Source organism: Canis aureus, chromosome 16 (assembly GCF_053574225.1).
Source record: "Canis aureus isolate CA01 chromosome 16, VMU_Caureus_v.1.0, whole genome shotgun sequence".
Classification (NCBI taxonomy): domain Eukaryota; kingdom Metazoa; phylum Chordata; class Mammalia; order Carnivora; family Canidae; genus Canis; species Canis aureus.
The window spans coordinates 31,036,989-31,054,462 of record NC_135626.1 but is presented as its reverse complement, the minus strand read 5'-3'; the positions used below and the strand labels follow the sequence as shown (position 1 = coordinate 31,054,462).

Here is a 17,474-nt window from a genome sequence, read left to right as displayed (position 1 = left end):
TACTCTGAATCACCAAAGCATGCCAGATTTATGCACAAATCCTCCTAAGGTTTGGCTAAAAGGTATAGGTTTAGGGGAGGGTTGACTGAAAGAAAGTGAGATTTTGTTAAGCCATGATTGCATGTTGTTAAATGGAAGGTTAGTGTAATTTTACATGAAATCCCCTGTTTAAATATCTCTTTGTTAATATTAACAATATTCAAGGGGTGCCTGGGTGGCTCAGTCAGTTAATCATGTGGCTCATCATCTCAGCTCAAGTCTCCATCTCAGGGCCGTGTGTTCAAGCCCCATGTTGGTCTCCACACTGGGCATGGAGCCTACTTAAAAACAAACAATATTCTATAGTGTTTATAGTAGTTTTCTGTGATTCCTTATTTTACCTTTACAGTACCTGTAAGGTGCACTATTTTATTCTACAGATGAGAAAACATGGCGAAGGATACGGACAACATTTAGAAAATAATGGCTTTGGGAATCACAAGAGACTAGGACCCTGACATGGTCACCTACTAGCTGTGTGATCATAGACCAGTTTCTTTACCTTCTGGGCCCTTGATCTCTTCATCTTTGGGATGGGAATAATAACACTTATGCTATTATGGCTATAATAAAGCTTAATGAGTTTATCTATATGAAGTACTTAGAGCCCTGCCTGGCTAAAAGTAAGCATAGCTAAGAGCTGATCTGCTGTTATTTCCACTGCTACCATAGCAAATTTTTATGCTTAGGTGTAGGAATATATATAAGTGAGAATGCATGCCTCAGTATGAGTGGATGCCGTGTGTTTCCCCCTTTCCCTCCCACCCCCCAGTCCTTCCACATACTTAAAATTGAATTGAGTAATTCACTCCCAGGGTTAGGATTATTGGTCTGGAATCATAATTAGGCTAGCTTGGGTCCACCTAGTATGTGTTCCTTAATTGCAGGTCAGGCACCAAGCTGAAGGTCATGGTCAGCCCTCACAGATCCAAACATTAAAGATGAAAAATAAAGTTTGACTTCTCTGTTCTTTGGTCTTCTATACCACTCTACTCCATGCTGATCTTTTGTGTCACACTGTAGGTTTGGCACAGAATTTTTCTTAAGAGGAAAAAAAAATTACATATATATATATATATATATATATACACACACACACACACACACACACACACACACACACTATTTTTTGCCTCATGGCTAACAATTAGGTATCATGATGACAAAAGAGACTTTGCTGCTTTTATGAGAACTGTAAAAATTTAAAAAAAAAAAGAACTGTAAAAATTCTATTATACTAAAATCACTCTTTTTCAAGGTTTGACTCCATTTGAAGCTAAAAGTCAGTAACCATTTTTTTTTTTTATGATCTTGACACCTATAAGCTATATTCAAGATTTTACATAGAATGTTAAGGATGTGTTAAAGGTTTAGAGGAAGACTATTTATTTTCATATGCGCTTCTTATGTTCTTAAGAAAGAGAATGCAAATCATTTTGTACTTAGAGACAGATGCTCTGAGAAATTAAAAAAAAATTAAAACACTGCATAAAGATGTGACATTTCAAAAAGTTTTTTCTCTTCCTCTTGTTTCTATGTAGAACTAGTAAAATATCATTTAGAAGTGTATTTAGAATAGTGACAATTTAGATACAAGGATTGACATGAATTACAGGAATTTGTTTTCCAAACTGCAGCATATTAAGGCAAATAATTTTTCAAGGTCTAATCCCTTGTTGGCATCTGGTCTCTTATTCATGTAACAAGGACAAAGGCTCATCTACCTAATCAGTATAGGTTGAGAAGGTGTTAGGATTAAGTGAGAGGTATAGGAAACTCAACTCTTGGAAGTCCATCTATGCTCCTTGAAACATAACCTTAATGTAAAATAAGAAATAGGATTTTGGGTTCCAGAAGTTCCTAGTGTGTATCATACTTTATGCACAAACTTGAAACAGTTTGCAGTTATGAGGTTTTCCATTGTACCTTTAGAACTCATGTAACAAAACCACTTTTGCCAGTGAAAGACATATCTTTTTGAATTCCTAATATGATTTTACTTATTTCAGAAGAAAAAAGACTTCACTTTACAATTAGTAAGGCATTGTAATGATGGGGTAGTGGTAAGATGTATGTTTGTCTTTTTAAATTAATATTTCTGTGGGATTTAATACGTAATTGGACATTCTTTTTATATTTTATATCTTTTAGTGCTCAAGTGAAGCTAATTTATATGATACATTTTAGATTTAAAGAAAAAAAAAATCATGAAAACAAAAGTGAAATCTGCCAACTGATTAGCCAGAATTATTTTTAAACAGCAGGAGCCCAGAACACATCCTGTCAAATGAAAAGTTCTGTTCCAATTAAATTTCCAATTAACATGCACCCTGTTGTCTCTTAGATATTGCCCCTGCATGGACTGATAATTATGGACCACAAGGAAAGAAGATTTCCCTAAATCCCTCTGTTCGCCTTAAGGCAGAGAAACTGGAAATGGTAAATACTTTAAGTTTCCATTTTTCTTCCATCAAACAACAGTAAGGAAGTGTTCTCATTCTTTGAGAGGATAAAGGAAAGACTGAAACCATTACTTTTTTGAGGAGTTACTTATTTGCAATTAAATGAATGGCAGTTTGTGTTTTATTTATGTTTGAGTTGAGCAGCCAACTCATTCATACAAAATAGAAATAAAACTTTTTGAAGCCTAAATTGACACCAAATTAATCAGTTTCCTCCTATGTAGGAAAGACAAATGTGATGTTAAAAAAAAAAAAAAAAAAAAAAAAAGACAAATGTGATGTTATACAATGTAAAATTAAAGGAAACGGAATGAATTATGACCAAGTTGAAAAGTGTTTTAGAGCTTTTCCTATCAGGTGACCTGGGAGCTCACCACAGAAATATGCAGGTCCATAGTTTCTACTTTCCTGTCAGTTTTCATGGATAATCTCTTTTACATTTTAGAGAGAGTTGAAAATGCACAACTACAATAAATAACACATTGCATTTATTCCCATATTCGTACCTTTGCAATCCTACACAATATACTCTTTTCAGAGTCAACCTGAATCTTACCCAGTATTCATATCCTAATTCAGTTGCAATTCCTGTGTCCAGATTTTGCTGACTATTATCATTTGGGCCAATACTGCCTTATTTTGCACATCTGTAGCACTTAACATCACTTTGTGGTACTATACTATCTTTTTTATATTTTGCTTTGACAACAAGATAAAGTTTCTTCACAACAATATCCAGTATACCTACCACTGTTTAAACACTTGACTTGAGCTCATTAAACTTTCCAGTTAATTAGATACTTAAGATATCTCCTTTTAGGTTTTCAAAATCCTGAATGTCTTTTGCTAACTTGTACTCTCTTTTTATTGGTGGCTAAAATGTAAGTTCAGGATGGTGCCAAGGTTTAGAATTAGTTAATATTAACATTTTAAAAAAAAGGGTATTTGAGGTTTAAAAATGTCTATAAATTTCTACAAAATAAGTTATTGTTTTTTAATGGTGTTGCTTTAATACGCATTTCTAAACATCCAAGATGTAATACTATTTCTCCAGGTAAGAAGAAAGTTATCCAGCTAATGACTTCACTTGGCAGCCTTTGTTCCTTTATTTGGTTTAAATTTTCCTAGCATGTGATTTTTTTTCTAATTAATTGTCTTAGAGATATGAAAATCATCTACATTTGTATTGATTCCGAGAAATTTGAATTGTTTGTTGACTCAGAATTTCCAGGTTTTGGTCCTCCTTTTAGCCTAAATAAATTATTTTTCTGGAAAAATAAAATGGTAGTTTTACAACAAAGGCAACCTACATTCTGTGTTAATTCAATTCATCTTCTTGCTTTTAGTCAGAGTATATTTAGGGACTTTATTTAGTAGAGCATTCTTTGTTTTCAGAGCTTGAAATGGTATTTTAATAAGAATTTTTTTCCAAAATCCAAATTAGCTCCTCTTTACCCAGATACTTGTTAAGCTACTCTTCCTTTTTTGTTTGGTTACATAATAATGTAGTAATATTTGTATCATTCCATTTGAAATATTTCTATCTTTGTAAACAGATTCAATTTTCTTATCTATTATATTTTTAACATACTTTACTATTCAGTAACAGAAGGCCAATGTGATCAAATATTTGTAATGAAATAAAATTCGCTTTTTCTTTTATCTTCTATAAATATATTACATGTAGCATCTAGGAAATTTGTGTTATAATATTTCACAAGGTAAAGGTGTTGACTGATAATGTGGTTATTAAATAATTAGCCTACTTGGTACCAATTTTTAAGAAACACAGAGAAGTTAAAATTTACTGAAGGAAATTACCTGTCAATATATATGTATATATGGCATTGTCTTCAGGAAACCCGTTTTACTAGCCTAAGTAGACAATTTTGTATCAGGATATACTGAAAAGTTATTTCTAACACTGAACTACTTAATTCCTTGTCTGAAAAATGGATTGCCTCTTTCTACAAATACTCTGAGGATGATTTAATATACAGATATTTTAAAATAATTTCACCATAGTTATTTTCAGTGCTGTAGTTTTTAAAGCATTTTTATGAGTACTATGGGTCTCATTAATCCTAATATTAAACTTATAAGTAGGCATGGTAAATACAGCAAATAGGTATAAGTTTATTAGCTGGCTTAAAAACCAAGAATTATTGTGCTTCTATGCTATCCGTATTTTTGTACCTGAGAAGGATGCTTTGGAATACAGATGCCATTTCGCTGATATTTACTTTACCTCTTGCCATTTCTGTAACATTTGAAGAAAGCTGTAGTGAGCGATGGCATACCCAGTGTCTGATTACAGTTAATGAGATGTTCTTTGTATTAGATTGGGCAGTATGTGACGAATATTGTAAAGAAGTGACATTTTAAAAATTCATCATTCAGACATTAGAAAGAGCTAAGGCATTTATTTGTCCAATTAAAAAATTTGCATTTTGTTTAAGGTTAAAAGATGACATTATTTATTCAAGAAATTTTTGGAACCTGTTTTTTGACAAAAATAAATTGTTTCCCATTTAAATTTATGAGCTTACCTCACTGACATGCTGTATTCATCTAGAATAAATCTTTAAAGTTTGGCTCTAGATCCATTTCCATTGTAGCTGATTGCATTTTGTAATTTTATTATTACTTAGTATGATAATAATGACATCTTGTACCTTCTGTGATAGGTGTTTTGTTTGCATTGCTTTTGTAAAATTTTTTTTATTTCTTTGTATGAAAATATCAGTCAAACACAGAATGATTATATTGTACATATACAGTTTAAAGAACAATAAACAGGGATCCCTGGGTGGCGCAGCGGTTTAGCGCCTGCCTTTGGCCCAGGGCGCGATCCTGGAGACCCGGGATCGAATCCCACATCGGGCTCCCGGTGCATGGAGCCTACTTCTCCCTCTGTCTATGTCTCTGCCTCTCTCTCTCTCTCTCTCTGTGACTACCATAAATAAATTTAAAAAAATAAAATAAAATAAATAACAATAAACACACCTGTACCCAACACCCAGCTAAGAGTCAGAATTTGTGATATTGCCTGTGTGTTTCTTCTTGATCATATACTCCTCTCCTCTAAATTTCAAGTTTATCATTTATATGCTTTTGTTTTTTGAGAAAGAGAGAAGAAGAAAGAGAGGCAGAAGAGAGGGAGAGAGAATCTTAAGCAGGCTCCATGCCCAACACAGAGCCCAACACAGGGCTCGATCTCCCGACCCAGAGATTACGACCTGAGCCAAAATCAAGAGTCGGATGCTTAACTGACTGAGCTACCAGGCACCCCTCATTATATGGTTTTTTAGGAATTGATTTACTAAAACATTATGAAGTCAGTGTTTGTTTACCTTCAGTGGTACTTGAGGTATTGCCAAAATTTTCATTTCTTTTTCTCCAGTTCCTAAAAAAACACATGGCTCATTAGTATCTGTTCAGAAAATAATTGTTGGATTGGTGAATTGTTTTCTAAAGTAGTTTTACACGTTTTCATTCCCACTAGTCTTAAGTAAGAGTTTCCATTGCTCCATATACTTTATAATTAATTTTAATTATAATGCATTTTGATTTATTTCTACCATTTTATTAAAATAAAATTTTTGTGCTTCTTACTGCCACTTCTTTCTCCCTCCCTCTTTGTTGTATTCTTTGGTTTGATTATGTTTGACTATCTGGTTGGTGGGTTTGAATTTTACTTCTTTTCCCCTAACTTACTTAGAAATTATGCCTTCTTTTGTTATTTTTTTTAGTGATTATCTTAAAATTTTAACATGCATATTTAACTCAGTGGCAAGTTAATCAAAATCTTCATAGTTCTTTTGAACATACAATGCTTTTATGATACTTTAAGTCTAATAAGCCTCTTCCAAACTTAAATGCTTATTATTGCCTAGTCTTTTAACTTGAGTTGAGACATTGTTTCTTTAGTTAACTGTGTCTTTGCAGCCATCTGCTACTTGACTATTGAGCTTCTAATTTGTTATGATCTACCTAGTATTTTTATAATAATATCTGGTTTCTCACTTTTATTCTTGATTCACTTTTTTCTTTCTTTTTTTTTTTTTTTTTTACTTAAAAAGGATAAACAAAATGTAGTATATACATATAATAGGTTAGTATTGGGCTATAAAAGGGATAAAGTTCTAATACATGTTGGAACATAGATAAAGTTTGAAACATTAAGTGAAAGACCCCAGACACAAAAAGCCGCAAATATGAGTCTATTAATATGATATGCCCAGAATAGGCATATCCATAGAGATAGAACACAGATTAGTGGTTGCCTGTAGCTAGGGGCATGGGAGAATAGCAAGTGACTGCTAGTGAGTATAAGGTTTCCTTTTAGGGTGATGGAAATTTTCTAGAGTTTGTGGTGATGATGCCCAATTTGTCAGTATAGTAAAAGCTTCAAAACTATGCACTAAAATGATGAGCCTTGTGGTATGCGAATTATATCTCAAGAAATCTTGTTATTAAAACAAAAAGTCACATATTGATATATACAGTATGGTACCATTTATACAAAACTCAAACTATTTTTAAAATATTCATCATATATTTTTTTAATATTAATTAATTTGTTTGTTTATTTAAAGTAGGCTCCATGCTGGGCATGGAGCCCAACAAGGGGCTTGAATTGAATTTGTTTTTGAGATCAAGACCTAAGCTGAGATCAAGAGTGGGATGTTTAACCAACTGAGCCACCCAGGCACCTCATCATATATATTTATAAAAACATGAAAGAATGGTATGCACACATGCCTGGGAACTGTCCATAAAGAACTCCGTGAAGAGAATATAAAAAAGTAAAAATGCTAAATATGCTAAAACAGTGAGAAAATATTTATAACACACATAACATAAAATATTGCTATCCAAAATATTTTTAAAAGTCCTACAATCAATCAAAAAAAGACTTACCAATACTTTTCCTGAATATACACGATAAAGAAAGTTGAATGCATATGCTAGAGTAGATATGTATAAGAATGTTCATTGTTGCATTGCCAGTAAGCAAAAAACCCCAATGTACTGGAGGATGGATGAATAAATTGTGACATATTCATCTAATCAGATATTTATCATTGAAAGTAATGTGCTGATGTTACAATAGCATATAACAGCATGGATGAGTGATGAAACCACACTGTAGGGTGAAGAAAGCAAGTTTCAGAATTCTATCTGCAGCATTTTTAAGCTGAAACATAGCAAAACAAAATAACATGTTAGAGGTACCTATGTATGTGACCAACTTTAAGATAAATCATGTGGGAATGATAATCCCACAGTTCAGTAGTAGTTACCTCTTGTAGAGTAGGACAGAAGTATGTAGTGACATGAATTCAGCACTATTGGCAGTTTTATAATTCTTAAATGGATTCATGGAATTTTTATTTTATTGTCTTCCTTTACATATTAGTTTTTAGTTTATATCAAATATTATATAATAAAATACTTAGGAATATTAACCAAATATATGACAGGTATTACCTCTTGGGAGAAGTTCAAAAGGGACTTACTTATACAATGTTTGGTTACATTCAAAATTTGAAGTATATATACTTGAATGCTAATGCACTATTACAGCAGTTTTAAAAAGCATACAAAAGATGTTAAAATGTACAAAATAGAAAGCTATAATATATTGATAATTTTAAAAGGCATTACAAGCTTTGTGCAGTGGCAGTATCATAGCCAATGAGGTTTATCCAAGGTGCGATTATTGCTAATTAAAAGGCATACAACACTGTATATAGTATAATTATTTAATTATTGTAATAAATACATAATTTATGTATATTTAATATATAGGTGCTATAATCATAGAAAAATGTAGAAAATTATACACCAAACTGCTAAATAGTGTTTGTTTCTGGAGCAGTAGTTCTCAAGGTTGGGGGTGCTTTGTTTTTTGGGTTTTTTGTGGGTTTTTTTTTTTTTTTTCTTTAGATGACATTTGGCAATGTCTAGAGACATTTTTTGTTTTCGTATTTGGGAGAATGCCACCAAATTAGGAATCACTAGCAAAAAATACTTCAAAAATGTGTATGAAAATTTAAAACATATTGCTAAGTGATTTATGAGTCAAAAACATCACTAATAAACATATAAAAGAAGTTTAATCTCACTTGTAACTAGGGGAATTTAACAATGTACTGTTTCATATTCAACATATTGACAAAACTTAAAGTGTGAAAACAGCAAATGCTCTTAATATAGAAAACTAAGAGATCTTATACTAGTGGTGTGTGTAAATTGCTACAACTAGTTAGGAGAGCAATTTTTCAATATCTAAAGTTGACAATATATATACATATATATATACAATGCATGTGACTCAGCATTTTCTCTTCTGGGGATATACTGTAGAGAAATTTTCACACATCCATGCAAGGAGATATGTGTGATGTTTTGTAATAAAAAAATAAATTGGAGTAATTATAAAAGCTCATCAATCAGAGAATGTTTAATTTGTATTCATACAATGGGATACCATTTAAACTAGTTTCACAGATAAGAATATTAAGCAATAATATTGAGGTACAAATAAAAATATAAATATGTTTATAGTATACTATTGACGTAAAATTTTAAGTGCACAAAAGTTCATAACATTAGGGAATATATGTGGTAATGGTATCAAATCATGGACAAGAAGGATACAGCAGCCTTAGGATAGTGATTTCTGCTGAGGAACAATAGAGAGCTTTCAACCAAGTCTATGTTTGTTTCTTAAAAATACATATGATTTCAAGCAAATACTAGTGAGTACTTGAATACATGGATGTTCTCTTTCTGTGTGTGTTTGGAACATTTTTAGGGAAAGAACACCAAAAGTCAAGAACCATATTGTCATGTTATACAAGGCAAATACTTATGACTCTGTAGACAGGCAAGCAGATGATGCTTAGCTATGCTCTACAATCACTTTTTTTTTTAAATATTATTTTTATTTAAGAGAGAGAGAGGGTGTGAGTGCACAAGTAGGTGGAGGGGCAGGCAGAGGGAGAGGGAGAAGCAGATTCCTCGGTAAGCCGAGAGCCATATGTGGGTCCTAGGGTCATGACCTGAGCAAAGGCAGATGTTCAACAGATTTAACCACCCACAGACCCCTAGAATCACTTTTGACTGAATCTTTCCTAGTATCCATCTCACTTGTCTCCTTCTCTCACTGTACCCAGCCACCTATATACATTAACCAGTATGTATTTCCTGTACACACTTCTATTAAATTACATATTGCACTAGTTACATTTATTTACACGTTATCTCACCCTAGAGACTATAGCTCTTTGTGGGTAGCTGTATCTTCTTGTTCCTTTTGCATACTGTAGTACCTGACCTAGCACTTTGTAAATATTTGGTCAACAAAATGATGAATGAGCAGATTCCAAAGGAGGGAGGAATTTATAAGGAACAATTAACCAATATTACACTCTACCTACTTTATAGGTTTAATATGATTGACATGAAATATATTCTTGCCAGAATCCAGTAATAAGGCATGTAGTCAGGCTCTATGTATTAGTTAAGATTAGGTTTTGCTTATATATATAACTGGAGAACCTAAAATAAAAGTGGTTTCCATTACAAATTTATTTCTTTCACACCAAGAAGCCTTAAAGTGTATAATCCAGGGCTGGTAAAGTTCTACAGTGTCAGGGACACATGCTCTATCCTTCTGCTCCATTATCTTTATTGAAGTAGCTCATGAACCAAAATGACTGCTGGAATAGATCCTTTCTTCCATCTTTCTTTCCTTCTATCTTTCTTTCCTTTTTAAATTAATCCCAGAGAGAGAAAGAGAAGGGACATGAATACTTTACATATACTTTTGAAAGCCTTCCCAGAAGAACCACACAATACTTCACCTTTCATTTCCTTGACCAGTACATACTCTCATGTTTCAAGCCTAAAAGTGGACTGAGAAACATCTTTTAGCCAGATGGCAGGATTTCTAACTAAAACTATGGTTCTGTTACTAAAGAACAAAAAGAGAATGAACACTGGAATACAACAGTCTCTGAATTTTTAATCTGCTATGGGTACTAAAAGAAGGTAAAGAAAAGAAAAACAAGGGAAGATAGAGGTGGATTCCAGAGAAAGCTTTCTATTTTACTGTCTGTAAGCTTGCCTCTAAATAAGCTAAAATTAGAATATTTTGTATTTAACCCAATTCCTATCAACTTTAGTTTTGATCTCGTTTATTAACAAAATATCCAAGTTTTATAGTGCTACTTTTAGAAATTAATGCTTAATCTGATTTAATAGAATTTCCTTGATAATTTTTTCTTCTCCCATATCACATATTTGCAATTAAGAAATTGAGTTTTGGTTTTAGGGCTATGCTTGTTAATTTGGCATTAGCCAAAGTAGCTAGTCTTGCAAAACAAAAGAAAAACAAAAAAAAAACACACCAAAATACTGAAGTGGTGGTGAAATCAGGAAACTGTATTTCATAGAAAATTAATCCATAAATAGTCAACAGACTTTCTCTGGGCATGTTATTCTGGTTCCTGTTCCCAATACTGATTCTTCTCACTGCGTTGTAAAATAAAGTTGTAATGAAGTTTTATTCTTTGGAGATTTGAAAAATTACTTTACCTGAGTCCTTTTCCTTCCAGGCTCTAGATTATCTTGGAATTCAGCCCACAAAGGAACAACAGCAAGCCCTGAGACAGCAAGTGCAAATAGACCCAAAGGGGACAGTGTCTTTTGGAGGTAATATTAGGTTTATCGTGTTATGTCATCACAGAAACTTGGTAGGAGAGTTATGGTGACCTATTTTCATTAGGAATGCATCTTCTTTAGAAGGAGAGAGAAAAATAAGACCACATCTATTTCAAGTTCCTTAGTCAGTACCTAAAAATGTCTAGAATTACTGACCTGGCTGGGTCAGCAGAAAGGAGACCCTAGAATCTTCCAGCTCTAAAATATCATCATTCTATCCTCCTTTTTTGTTTGTTATTTATCGCATGAACATTTCTTTGGTAATAATAAAAACAATACAAAGTATAGAAGTTCTAATTCCACTGCTGTGGAATTTCATACTTTTTTTCAGCTAATATAACAGAATAAGTATTTTTATGATGCTGTATAATTATTCTTATTAAATTTAGCATAATATTGACATACTTAGTTGATGTACTATAATATTAAGCCTTTCTACTTTTGGGGAATTTTGGTGGTTTCTCAATAGCTGATATTATAAATGCCTATATTTAATATCATAGGTTTTTTTTTTCCCCTTCTCTTTCTTAGGATAAATTTCTACAAGTGGTTCAAACTTTTGATAGATATTAATAAGTTGTTTTCAAGAGACATTTCACACATGTATTTGTTCTACCACTAGTAATGTTTGAACGTAACAGTATTTTATATCCTTGACAGCATTCAGTATTTAATTTTTTTTGTTATTCAATAGATGCAACATTGTATCATTGTAAAGTATCTGTATTGCTAAAAAAGAATTCACTTTTTGGTTTCAAGGTAATGGAAAAAATATACATTTGCTTTCCTCTCCTTTTGAAAATCACCCCCAAATAGGTAGGGGAACAAAAAACAGAATTGCATGTATTAACCAAAACTATGATATGTAAGGATAGTATGTGGATGAGGAAAGTAAGTGAATTAGTGAGTAGAAGCAATAAAGCCCAAATGTCTAAAGCAATAGAAGAACCACAATGGGAAACAAGCTGATCTATCCCTGAAACGGCTTAGGAATTAAAAATATCAGGTACTTCTGAAGGCTAGGTGTAGGCAGGGCATTTCAAATAGGGTTGTTAGAAATCTGTATAGAAGCTTTTATGTATGCTATTACCTGCCCCCTCTCAAGCAGCCCAGGATCAAACAGTCCCTTATACCTGCAAAGGAAAAGAAGTATATTCTCTTGAGGAATTAAACCAGAGAGATCCTGAACCTGTAGTTGCCAGCAGTCAGGGAATTTAGAGGAGTGTATGATGAGTTATCACTCACAACCACACCCAGATTACTTGGTGAACTTTGCAGTCGTGTTTATACTCTATAGGCAAGAGATTGTAAGATTCTCTACTAAAGAAGCTGCCCCAAAATGTCATTTGGCTACCTGATTGCTCTGTAGTGAAACTGGCCAGATGACAAGTCAAGCTTTGTACACAAAATTTCCAATCAGAGTTATTGTGATGATTCTTCTTAAACATGAACTCATAGCCAAGGGTCATTGGACATTTGGAGAAATTCTCCAACATAAAATATAAGAGCCCAAAACTATGTGACAAAGAGAAAAACAAGAACGCTGAAAAAAGGAGGAATAATGCAAGAGCAGGAGAGAGCTTCAGACACAATGAACATCTTTGAAAAGGTAAACAAAGAGAAAGCATCCAGGAAATAAAATGTAGGATATTGTAGAGTAGAAACCATCAGAGAGTACAAACAGGATATTTGGAAGTTAAAAATACAATAGCTAAAATTAAAACATTTGAAGATACATAGATGAATGGGTCCCCCACATGTCTGAAGAAGCTTACAGTTTGCTAGCCAGCATGGGGCAATCTTAACAGGTGTTAAGAGTATATGCCTTGGAGTCAGATCTTAATTTGGAATTCTGCTCTGCTACTTACTTGCCATGTGGCCAAGGGAAGTTTGGCAGTTAACTTGTCTTAGCTGCAATGTAGAAGGGAGAGGATAGGAGTACCTACCTCAGAAAATTGTTTAGAGAATGAAATTGCAAAGTACTGTGCCTAGCACACAGGCTGTTATATAAAATATTAGCTGCTACTATTATTATTAAACCTCCAGCTCTAACTAGAAAAGCTGTAAGTCACAATATTGTCCTATGTTTCAGAGAAAGTTCTTGCTCACAGTAAAAAGAGTTGCAGAAATAGATATGCCTGTGATAGGTATATGCTTTCTTGTTGTCTTAACTGATCTATAACTTCAGCAAAGTTAACAAAGGTAAGTTAAAACCAGTTTATCTGTCACTTTTTGAGTTTGTAATTAATCTGTCACTTGAGCTAATACTACTTTAAGGTAATCCACTGAAAAGCAAGTTAAGTTTGAAGCCTTAATTATAATGCATAACTTCAACTTCATTTAGAAAAGGGTAAGATGTATTTAGATGAGGTTAAATGCTATGTTCCTACTGAAGTGTATTCCATTTCAGATTTTGTCCAGGTTGCCAGAAACTTGTTTTGCTTGCAGTTGGACGAAGTAAATGTCAGAGCACGTGAAATTTCCAGCATGTTAGATTCACAGGTAGAGTGTGCCCTATAGAATTGTCTTGATTGTTCTTGGATCATAAGTCTTGACTGCTGTATGTCACATATGTGGCCTTTTTCTTTTTCATTTTTCACTTTTAAAAAAATATGCAAATAATGTATGCTTCTTAGTAAATATATAAAACACAGATTTATTTAAAATCAAAAGTAAAACTTTATCTTGATCTCTCCTGTCCCTCCTCTCTATTTCTTTATGCTACTCCTCCCTGAATTTATCACAGAAAAGTACTCATAAGTGTATACCCTCTGAAATTTTGCAATCTAAACCATCCTTATGTGTCAGCATCTAGATTAAGAAACACAATATGAAGGATGGGGCACCTGGGTGGCTCAGTCAGCTCAGCATCCAACTGTTTGTTGGTTTTGGCTCAGGCCATGATCTTAAGGTTGTGAGATTGAGTCCTGCATCAGATTCTGCACTCAGTGAGGAGTCTGCTTGAGATCCTTTCCCCCTGTTGCTTTCTCCTTCCCACTCTGCTCCTCCCCCTGCTCACTTGCTCTCTCACTCTCAAAAATAAATAAATAAAATCTTAAAAAGAAAAAAAAAAAGAAAGAAACAGAACAGGAAGGAAATATATTATGAGGACCCAGATGCTCTCCCACCCCCCATGTTCCTTTTCTATTACTCCCGTTTTTCCCTCTGCATCCTTAATCAAGTAACTAGTCTTTTGCTTTTTTTGTGCTTTATGTAAAATACAATTGTGAAGCCCATTAACTTCATAAGTCATTTGCTCTAGAGAACTTTGACATTTGGGGGTGCCTGGGTGGCTTCATCAGTTAAGCCGCCAACTCTTGATTTTGGCTCAGGTCATGACCTCAGGGTCCTGTGGTTGAGCTCCATGTTGGGCTCCACGCTTAGTGGGGAGTCAGCTTGAGGATTCTCTCTCTCTCCCCCCGCCCCTTCTTCTGTCTTCTCTCCCTCTCAAATAAATAAATAAACCTTAAAAAAAAAAAAAGAACTTTGACATTTGTGGCATTTACATTGTCAAATTTTTCAGTCCTTTTCATTGCAGAATGTGTTACTGTATCCTTCAGGAAGGTCTTCCCAATTTATCAATTTAACTCACTCAAAATCTATTCTTTTTTTTTTTTTTTCATTTTTTTTTTCAAAATCTATTCTTGTCTATGCTTAAGTTAGGGCCCCAAATGGGCAACCCCTTGCCCTTGTTCCACCATCATTTCCTTAATAACTGTCCTTCTCCACTTTTGCTGCCAACTTGAAATACAAACTTTATTCTATGCTAAATTTCTGTCTAGATACATAGATCTGTTTCTGGACCCACCACACTGTTGCATTGATTGATTTCTCTATGCCAGTACATTACTATTTTAATTATTCCAACAGTGTATTTCTAGGTTCATTATTATGTGGTAAGCTAAGTCCTTCATTTTTTTCTTTTTAACTTACTGTTTTTTGATCTTCTAGATGATCTTTAGAATCGTTTTTGCTGTGGTAATAAAAATTCAGTTGGAACTTTTAAAAATTGGAATTGCATTGAATTTAGAGAGTGGTTTGAGAGAGATGAACATGGTTTATTTCTCCATTCATTTTGGTGTTTGTTGATATTTTAGAAAGAGGAAATTATATCTTGCTTCATATATGTCTTGAATATTTCTTGTTATGTCTGAATAGGCATACTGCAGTTTTTGTTGCTGTTGGAAATGGGATTTTTTTTAACCATTGTATTTTCTAATTGATGACTAGTAAAAATATTAATTTTTTTTTTAAGATTTTATTTTTAAGTAATCTCTATACTCAACATAGGGCCGGAATTTAGAACTCTGAGATCAAGAGTTGCATGCTCCACCAACTGAGCCAGCCAGGCACCTGAAGATATTAATTTTTGAACGGTTATTTTGTGTGATGCCAGTTCATTGAACTCCCTTATTCTAGCTGCTTTTCAGTTGTCTTGGGTTTTCTGTTTTCTAGGTAGGCATTTTAAATTAATTATATTTTTGTCTCTTCCAAAAAATTTTAATTTTTTCTGAATTACCATTGGAACAGAAGCTGCAAAAGTGAACAAAAAATTTTTTCATGATATTGGAGCCATTTCACATTTTTAATTTTTCAAAGAAGCTAGCATTATCTTATTTAATAAATATGATTTATAATCTTTTTATATTTACTTATTTACAAATCATTTTAAAATTTTTAAATTTATGAATAAAACTTATGCCATTTATATTTTTCTTCAATAGCTTATATAGTAGAAACTGTATAGGTTCCTTTAAAGTTTGAAAATGTTTCATATCACATGGTCAGGGCCTAGGTCTTTTTGGAAGAGGAGATATTTTCTATTTTTTTAATGTCTTCTAAGGTTATTTTATTCAAGTTTTAGTCTTTTTCTTGAATAATTCTGTTAATGGACATCTTCCTAGAAAATTTCCCCTTTTATCGATATACTAAAATTTATTTAAAAAAAACAGAATTTTTTTAGGTTTTTAATACATTTTAACAATACTACTTTTTATCTCATAGATGGTACTACACAATTTTTACAAAATCACATCCACAAGTTTATATCTATATTTTAATTATCATTCAGTATGTAACATTTCCATTGTCATTGCTTCTTTGACCCTTATTTTGCACAGTTTCTAGTTATATAGCTCCTTTCTGGTTGCTGATTTCTAATGCTCTTCACTCATAATACAGCCTTTGATATCATAAGCTGTATTAGACATATGTAATTTTAGAATTGTTATATCCTTTTTTTAAAAGATTTTTATTTATTTATTCATGAGAGATATATAGAGAGAGGCAGAGAGACATAGGAAGAGGGAGAAGCAGGCTCCCCACAGGGAGCCTGATGTGGTACTTGATCCCAGAACTCTGGGATCATGACCTGAGCTAAAGGCAGATACTCAACCACTGAGCCACCCAGCTGCCCCTAGAATTGTTATATCCTGACAGGATATTGAATCTTTATCTCTAGAATGCTTCCTGTCTTAAAGTCAACTCAATCTAATGATGAAGCGATACCACTTTTCTTTTGGTTAGTGTTTTGATTAGGTTTCCAATGACTACATGTATTTCTCTTTAGTAAAGAAAACTTTTATATAACCCTTTAAATGTATCTAATAGAATCTAAATACCATAGTTTTTGATACTCATAATCATTTTATGTTAAAGAAAATTCATTCATGAATTCTTATTCTCAGAAAGTTACCATCTTTCCTTTTCTTCTGCTTTTATTTGTATCCCATATTACCCTAGAATGTTACCTTGATAAATTATAATTTCAAGAATAGATAAACTTAAAATTAGTCATTGGAAAAAGAAATCAGTCATTGAGCACCTTATCATTCTGTTACAAAATACATAGATGATTAAAATGTATTTGTTTTAATTCACTGTATTCATAAGATCTGACATTAAAATTTTCTTTTGAATTGAGTATTAATTCTACTTATTGGTACACAAGTCTACTTATTGGCATACAAAAATATAAATACATAAATTTTGATCAGTTATTTTTATAAAGGTAATTTTTAAAATAGAAATTCATTATTTCAGTGGATGGATTATTTACAATCCAGCTGTGTCATTTATAAGATTTCCATATTTGCATGGGCATTTTTGGATTCTTCGTTAATGGTTTACTTTGCTTCATAAGTATTGGTATCTGATAACACATTCTTCCACTTTGTTGTTCTTTTTATTTATTTTTTTTATTTTATTTTTTAAAATTTTATTTATTTATGATAGTCACAC

General features: G+C 32.7%; 1 protein-coding gene and 1 pseudogene across 26 annotated transcripts in view; both read left to right on the top strand.

Annotated features, from left to right (window-relative positions):
* Nucleotides 1-17,474, top strand: part of STXBP4 (syntaxin binding protein 4) — a 213,793-nt gene that overhangs the window by 33,649 nt on the left and 162,670 nt on the right. For all 26 annotated transcript variants that reach the window (XR_013354387.1, XM_077852662.1, XM_077852663.1 and 23 more), the window contains 3 exons: nt 2,384-2,478; nt 11,129-11,225; nt 13,645-13,736. Coding sequence is in view for 25 of the 26 variants with exons in the window: in XM_077852662.1 (XP_077708788.1) it covers nt 2,384-2,478; nt 11,129-11,225; nt 13,645-13,736 (284 nt within the window). In the remaining variant the exon portion in view is untranslated. The remainder of the gene's footprint in view (nt 1-2,383; nt 2,479-11,128; nt 11,226-13,644; nt 13,737-17,474) is intronic.
* On the top strand, nt 8,173-8,295 carry LOC144287378 (U4 spliceosomal RNA; annotated as a pseudogene).